The following is an 8,878-nucleotide window of genomic DNA, read 5'->3' on the forward strand; positions in this document are numbered from 1 at the left end:
TGGGTGGCCAACTCTTGACTTGGTGACAATCCTTATCTTCTCTTGTCTTCCCAAAACATCATTGATAACTTTAGAATTTGAACTAGACCTTTATATGAAAGTTCTAAGAAATTGTCTCCACTTTCCAGAAAAAATAATTGAGGTCATTTGGACTTCTAAAACTCAAGATATGTGCTAAATACTAAACAGTGTCTGGGTTATAGGACAGATTTAGACTTCTTCTTTGTTGCTACAATTTGGACTTGAAAACAACCTTTTTACATTTTGGACTCCCATGAAAGTTGTAGGTCTATGTCTTACCTTTCTATCCATATAAAGTAGACCTAAATCCAAGATCTACAGTTCTAGATATGACCCAATTACCGAATAATGTTCCAGTTTGGATTGCACTAGCATCTCTTTTCTAAGTTTAGCTATCTCTTTGTCCTTTCAATTTCAGTATTTAAACTCATCAATCAATCATTTTATTTATATGGCAGGCCTGTATTTAAGATGAACAGTTACTAAAAATTAAAGGTATCTTATATTATTAAATATGTTATTATAAAACATGCTTTAATTAAGAAGTTATTGATATTTTAAGTGCAAAATGATGATATAAAACCTTGATAATGCAACAAATCACACATTTCAAATATCTTGAAGGTTCACAATCATTTGAATCATAAGAGATATCTTGGATTGCCATCCCTAATTGGTAGAAATAAAAGGGTTGTTTTTTCTTTTATCCATAATCGATTATGAAAATGGATCTATTGTCAAATAAGACGTTGTCAAAAGCTGGAAAGACATAATGATATCTTTATTGGCTCAAGCCATCCCAAAATATCAAGGTAAAAGGTTTATAACTTTTCATCTCTTAAGATAAATATACATTGATTTTGAAGCGTTAACCAATTTAAAACTTAAGAACAAATAATATTTTTGTTCATTGAATTTAAGGGGTTTTTAAATCATTTATTATCTATAATTATTTTATATATTTTCCATAAATATATTAACTTTATCATCGAAGAGTCTTGAAATCTTCTTGTTTGAGACTGTTTTTGTATTTACTCAAGCTTCTACTATAAGCCTCGAGTTCTTTAAATTAAAAAAAAATCAAAGTACTTGAATATAATAATTAACCATTATCTCAAACACTAAATAACATTTTATTTATATATATTAAATTTTAAAACATCATTACCCACAAATTTTTTGCAGATTAAACACTTAATTTAGACCTTCAACACAAAATATAGCTGCTAGAAATTCAATTTAAGAAAACTAAGTAAAATAAAATAAAATTCAGAGCCAGTGTACACTACCACCTATCTTGATTTTTGTTTTAGGTGGTATAAAAATGCCAAGCCTCAAACAATAAAATATTGCAAATTAGATATTGTCTTCTCTAGAAAAATCAAACCATGACAATCAACCTCATCGGACCACCATTGTAGCAGTCCAACAACGCCAGCGCATCGTCATAACACCCATAATTTGATCCAAAACACCATTACATTGGGCCGCCGGTGTCAAGTAGGAGATTCTTAAACCCAAAGAATTCAAATAGAGGAAAAGGAGGACAAACAATGAGAAATAGGATTTTCATATTCTATCTTTACTTGAATCTGAGGATGTAAATTCTTAATCATAAAAGAATAAAATATAACCACCAAATCAATATGTGGTATCGACTGAAGAGTTGAGAGCATAGAAAACGAGAGGAGGCCAAGCAATTATTGGCTTAAATTAGCATTTCAAATGAAGTAGGAGGTCAGGCCATGTGTGTACCTGAAGACATGACTTTGGTATGGTTTTTCTAATTGCTTCAATTGCTAATTAAACTCAATGTACCAAACCTGCTGCCGTGGACAGCGGTATTTACAAGTATAATAAAGTTATTTTAAAATATTTTTATTTAAAAATATATTAAAATAATATTTTTTATTTTTTAAATATTATTTTTATATTGATATATTAAAATATCTGAAAATTAATTAAAAAATTAAAAATTAAAATATTTTTTAACAATCTAAAAACAAACTTACTTTTAATATATGTAATTTAAGCTATTTAGTATTTAAGGTCTGTGGTTTAGTGGAGGAAAAAACTTATTTTTTTATATTTAAATTTGATTTTTTTTATGTATATTTATTATTATCTTTTATTTTTTTATATTTAAATTTGATTTTTTTATGTATATTTATTATCTTCACAGTGTTTTATTTGTTTATTAAATTTATAAAATACTCACTAAACCTGAAAATTAGTTATGATTGACATAAGCCACCCTGTACATTTCAAGCTATATAAAAAATAGACTATTTAATTTGCACCAAACAAAACAAAACAAAACAACCTTTTTCTTGTCAAATCAATTGCTATTTTATTTCCTGGATGAGAAAAAAAACACATTCGAGGGCTAGCAATTAGTGACAGTCAAAGGGTTGCAAGTGGTGTAAGGAAAGTAGCTCAGAATATTTTATTTTTATAAAAGAAATTAAAAGAAAAACAAAAACAAAAATAACGATACAAATTAAACACATGGACGCAAACGTATTTGTAATTAGGGAGAGAGAAAAAAAAAAAAAAAGAGTGAGCAAACTCGATCTGCATGTTTTCTAGATCCCATGTCATATTCGAGAAAGACACCCATTTAACACCCTTACTTCTTGAAATCAAAATCTAATTAAAATAGAAAAGCAAGACCCCTCTTCTTGTTCGAAGCCTGTCCTTTTCTTTTCGTGTTCTTTTTCGGGGTCTCATTTCTTTTTAGTGGTGTTGCTGTTTGCGATGGAGAAGAAGGTGGTGGTAGCTGTTGTATGTGTGGCTGCGGTGACCGGGGCTGTGGCGGCGGCATCAGTTGTGAAAAGGAAAATGAAGAGGGACAGGAGATGGGCCAAGGCAATGGAGATGGTGAAGGAAATGCAGGAGAAATGTGGAACTCCGATCGGGAAATTGAAGCAGGTGGCTGATGCCATGGTTGTTGAGATGCACGCTGGCCTTGCCTCTGAAGGTGGCAGCAAGCTTAAGATGCTTATCAGCTATGTCGATAATTTGCCTTCTGGGTATATCTTCTTCTTCTTTTTTTTTTCCTTTCAAGCATGTATGGATGTATGCTAATGTCTGAAATGTGTATATGAGATCCAATTGGACTCGAATTGTGTTTGTTTATGCATGTGTGATGAAACTGATCTGCTCACTTATGTCTATTTGATTCATTTTTATATTTAAAGAGGCATCAGACAATCACATATATATATACTCTCTCTCTCTCTGTCTACACACACACGCTTGCATCCATGATCCGGTTTCACTTGAATGTATGTGTACATACACCATTTGATCCGTTTTGAATTAAATCAAGGTGAGTGCTTGATATTGTTGTCTAGAGTTTATTATTGCACGCTCGCATATGGCTCTAATACGTGTTGTTCAATCCTCGCTGTTGTGTTGTATGGATGTATAGACCTTTGATGCAATGGAACTTGAGTGTCTTGTGGATGTTTCTAGTTTTTTCATTTTCACTTTGTTTTTTCCAAGTAGATTATTTAGATGTTTAATTTCATGACTTCCGGAACGATATTTAAGCACCACAATTGATTTCTGTCGAGGTGATTAATTTTGTTCTGGATCATTTTCAATTAATTCACGTCTTTTGATTAATGTTGAATCTTAATCAAATGAATCTTGACTTGTGCTGAGTGCATGAAATCTGGAATTACCTTCTTTGCACGGATCATAGTTTTGTGAAAACAACTTGCAAGTATTGTCTTCGATGGTGTGATATCACCTCTATTATGTTCAGTTAGAATGTGGGGCTAGATGTGAATGCAGATAAATGACAGAACATAAGTTGTACATTGCCATGTGGATAAACATTGTAAAACCTTTTTAATCCATCAACAAGTGGGAACATGTATCAGAGAAAGTTTTATCTTTCCCTGAAGATTTGTTTAGATATATGAGACAAGATTTTAAATTTATTGTTATTTTTATCGCAGTGATGAGAAAGGATTGTTTTATGCGTTGGATCTTGGCGGAACAAACTTCCGTGTATTGAGGGTGCAGTTGGGGGGGAAGGACGGTGGACTTGTTAATCAAGAATTCACTGAGGTGTCAATTCCACCAAATTTGATGATTGGGACTTCAGATGTAAGTCTGCTTTTCAAACCATTGCTAATGCTAATATAGTCAGTTAATCCATAATAAGGTCTTTCTCTAACAAATATGATTGCCATTCCAGGCACTTTTTGACTATATTGCAGCAGAACTTGCAAAGTTTATTGCTCAAGAAGGTCAAGAGTTTGAACTTCCTCCTGGTAAACAGAGAGAGTTAGGTTTCACGTTCTCATTCCCTGTCATGCAAACGTCCATTGCTTCTGGGACCCTTGTTAGGTGGACGAAAGGTTTCTCTATAGATGACGCAGTTAGTACTTGATCTCAGATTTATGTTTTTTGATATTTCAATGTTGTACTGGTTTTTGAATTGATGTACTGTTAGAAGCACAAACGAAAACTAAGCCAGTGGATGTACATACATCTCCGGGATATCTCAGTAATTAGTTTAGTAATTTGAGTTTGTGACTCAAAAGAGGACTCATCTTGATTTCTGGGTAATAATAGGTTGGCCAAGATGTGGTGGCAGAATTGACTAGAGCCATGAAAAGACAAGGCCTCGATATGCGTGTGTCAGCTCTGGTAATTTAAATCTGGACTCCCATGACAAGTAATAGGATCTTCTTTTTTGTATTTTTTAATTTTTTCCACCCCCCCCCCCTCCTTCTATACCTAATGAACAGTGTTGATACTAGGTCAATGATACGGTTGGTACACTAGCGGGAGGTATTTTCCCCCCCCCCCCCCCTCCTTCTATACCTAATGAACAGTGTTGATACTAGGTCAATGATACGGTTGGTACACTAGCGGGAGGTAAATATTCCTACAAGGATGTTGTTGCTGCTGTGATTTTAGGTACTGGATCTAATGCTGCGTATGTGGAACATGCACAAGCAATCCCAAAATGGCATGGTGATCTGCCAAAATCCGGCGAGATGGTCAGCAAAGATTGCTATTCTTGGTTTATTTTAATGCTAATAGTAAATTATCAAAGTGCTGAAATATCGCAATGTAGGTTATAAACATGGAGTGGGGTAACTTTAGGTCATCTCATCTTCCACTAACTGAGTATGATCATGCAATGGATAATGAAAGTTTAAATCCCGGTGAGCAGGTAATTTTCAATTTTAAGTTATGTAAGTCTATTTTTTTTGTTTTTTGTTTGCATGCCTAGCAAAAATTGTACCGTTCATATTATCTATTCAATGTTTTTTTTTTTCTTCACAGATTTTTGAGAAGTTAATCTCTGGTATGTACTTGGGTGAAATAGTACGCAGAGTTCTACTAAAGATGGCTGAAGAAGCTGCCTTTTTTGGTGACATTGTTCCTCCAAAACTCAAGATTCCCTTCATACTGAGGTAAATCCAATTGACTCTACCAGTGAGTTATGTGTCAGTAAGCTATAACCTAAAGAGACAAACCATCTTATTATGGTTCCAAAAAATTTAACCTTGCCAAGAAATTTTAGTACAGGAAAAATTTATGCGGAGCAAATTTGAGGATTACCAGGAACTTGGAAGTGAACATTCCAACTAAATCGCTATGATTGCCACCATCTTTGAATTTGAGCTATTATTATAAACTATCACATAACAAATGCTGCAAGTTTAACTGATATTTGATTATGTAATCACCATCAATATGCTTGTCAAATCATGCTGGTGTCTTTGTCATGGTTGAGAATGTACCCAAGCATGGTAAACATGTTTGTTGTAGTCTACATGCATATTTGAGAGCAAATGAATACCACATATTGTAATATTAATTGGTATACTTATCCTATTCAATGAAAAACATTTGTTATGGTTGTCAGTTTACCTGGGCATAGGAATATTTTATTAGATTCTGGATGCCTATGTGAGGAGAAAGCGACTTGGCAAATATTCACATTTGTAGTTTTAATATGCAGGACGCCTGATTTGTCAGCAATGCATCATGATACATCCTCCGATCTTATAGTGGTTGACAAAAAATTGAAGGATATCCTAGAGGTATATCTTTATCTGATACATGTTCTGTATGTTTCCTTTATTTTCAAATCCATATAGCTTTTATATTTTGTAATGGAACAAAAAATTCCCATTATGTTACATTATCACTTATGAAAGTTCTTGCAGTTATATTCCTTATCAGGAAACATACTTTGTGTTGTACATTAAAAAGGGCGCCTGATATCCTGTAAGAAAGTCCCCCGTTTAGCTAGTTTTAGGCTCCGCATGGAAGATTTAGTTTTTGACTAAATAATTATCTAACCAACCACAAATCGAATGCATGTATTTGTCCAAAAAGAAAAATTGAGTCACTGTACATGTAAAAATTGATCCAATCATATTTGTTCTGAATATACACCGGATATGGAAATGTTTAACCAGAGTGTTTTGGGAAAAAGGTTTACTTGATTGTTCATTTATGAAGATCACAAGAACTCAAGTAAAAAGAATTGAAATATGGACTCAAGTAGACGTTTTATTAAGTACAAGCACCAAATTTATGATATAGAAATTGAGCTGAAGTGGCACCTATTACGGTGTAAAAAGATCCAATAGAACCCATTTTTTCCTTACCGGATGCTCTAGAATGGTGAAATTGTAAAAAGATCCAGTTGAACCATTTTTTTCCATACCAGAAACTCTAGGATGATGCGATTTGCATCAATTATTTACCAAATATACCTAGCTATTTGTATGTATTTTACTATATTATTTTCCCTTTATTTCAGGTATCCAATGCCTCCCTTCAAACAAGAAAGGTCGTGGTTGAGCTTTGCAACATTGTTGCAACACGTGGGTCCCGTCTTGCAGCTGCTGGGATCTTGGGTATCCTGAAGAAAATAGGAAGAGACACCGTCAAAGATATGGATGAACAGAAAACGGTGATAGCCATGGATGGTGGATTGTTTGAGCACTACAGTGAATACAGCAAATGCTTGGAGAACACCCTCAATGAATTGCTTGGAGAAGAAGTGTCGAAAACCATCTCGATTGAGCACGCCAATGATGGCTCAGGCCTTGGAGCTGCCCTGCTTGCTGCCTCACATTCACTGTATCTTTAAGTTGAGAATTGCTGAGAATTGACAGATCATATTCGGCTTACCTTTTGGTTTCAGTAGAAATCTCTGATACCAAACTTTCCATTCATTTCAAGCTCAGTTATTCATTTTTTTTTCTCTTTTTTTATTTAGAAGAATGTTATCATCAATATTTTACATACACCTTACAAAATGTGGTACATGTGGATTGAATATGTAAAAAAAGCAAGACATGGAGGTGGCCAGTATTTTCTGATTCGAGTTGTACTTCCACCTGTCCTTTCTTGCTGATGTTTACCAATTCTTTTGGTGAGAATAATAAACTGGTGAATTCAAGCAGTGCTTTTGTCCATGCTGTTGCCCACGATTTCACAGGTGCAGGCTGCTGTCTTGTGAAAATCTAAGTCTTTCTGAGGTGTGCTTGCTTATAGAACATGATTCAGCTCATGGTAAAACCTCCAAAGAGACATTGGTTTTCTGGGTGTCAGCCAAGCAGATTATATGCAAAAATGTTTAAAGAGGCTAATATCATGAAGCAACGCCTGTGCTGAAAAAGGTCAAATTGGAAGGTTCTGATATGGATCAAACATGCATGATTAGAGGCATTATAGTGCCAACGCTTCACTGCCATGTGTTTGGAAAGTCGGAATCTAAAGAAAAGAAAGAACGAAGAAGCAACAATATTAAGAACAAAGCTACTGCTTTGAAATGCAGTACAATCTTTATTATGTGACGTGTGTATACACACACACATTGCAGCAGAGATATAAGTAGAAGTGGAATAAAAGTCTATAATTTCAAAGAAAACTAACAATCTAACTGACAATATTTATCTTATAAGGACTGCATATTTTTTTTCTAGAAGCATTGGTATAATTAATCCTTTATATATCAAATAATTGTTGCTCAACAATCGGCTAATATTTAGCCTTCTTCCAATACTCCTCAAGCTGGATCAAGGAGATTAATTGATCCAAGCTTGGACAACTGTTGGTGAAAATGAATAGAGGTTCAAGATTTCACAGTTTTATTGACGGAAAAATTCTGTTAGTGTGTGATTAGAAGTTTGTTGGTGATTTTTTTACCGATGCCATCACCGACGGATTATGTCCGTCGAGTTTCCTTTCATCGATGATTCAACATTCTGTCGCTATATCGGTCGACAAAAGAAAAAAACCATTTGCCAATGGTTTTACAGATGGAATTTGCGTGTAAAAAAAAAAGATTCTAGCTTGAAATATACCGACGAATTTTTATTCCGTCGATGATATCGTGATTTACCTACGGACAGTAACTGTCGGTAAGGCTGTTGGTGAGTGTATGAAATACCGACTGAATATATTCGTTTGTAAATTCATCGGTAAGTGTGGCAGCTACTGTTAAATGCCGACGGAGTAATTCCGTGGGTAAGTCAGTCGGTGAGTGTTTAAAATACCGACCGAATGAATCCGTCGGTAAAATCCTTGGTAATTGTTTTTTTCTAAATTTGTTTTTAAAAAATTATTTAGGATATATAATATAAAACTATATAAATTAATTGTAATACAAACCAATTATGCAAATAAAATTTATATTAAACAAAAAAAAACAAAGTTAAATAATATTCATCACAAACTGAATATGTTTTAAAAAAAATATTAAATGAAGTTTTAAAGTTAAATAATGTTTATTACAAATTACTATAAAGGTAGAGCCAGAGGAGGAGGAGGAGATCCTGGAGGAGGCTAGTGGTTATACGACCGAAAA

General features: G+C 33.9%; 1 protein-coding gene across 1 annotated transcript; it reads left to right on the plus strand.

The window, feature by feature from the left end:
- The first annotated feature begins 2,488 nt into the window (after positions 1-2,488).
- LOC105108362 (hexokinase-1-like) lies at positions 2,489-7,484 on the plus strand. The gene is made up of 9 exons (XM_011002647.1): positions 2,489-3,053; positions 3,990-4,140; positions 4,232-4,414; positions 4,612-4,686; positions 4,887-5,042; positions 5,120-5,218; positions 5,332-5,462; positions 6,014-6,095; positions 6,824-7,484. Exons 1-9 carry the CDS (start codon positions 2,779-2,781, stop codon positions 7,154-7,156), a joined length of 1,485 nt encoding a protein of 494 aa, XP_011000949.1. The 5' UTR covers positions 2,489-2,778; the 3' UTR covers positions 7,157-7,484.
- The last annotated feature ends 1,394 nt before the right edge of the window (positions 7,485-8,878 follow it).

This window comes from Populus euphratica, unplaced genomic scaffold (assembly GCF_000495115.2).
Source record: "Populus euphratica unplaced genomic scaffold, PopEup_1.0 scaffold191.1, whole genome shotgun sequence".
In the NCBI taxonomy this organism is placed as follows: Eukaryota; Viridiplantae; Streptophyta; class Magnoliopsida; order Malpighiales; family Salicaceae; genus Populus; species Populus euphratica.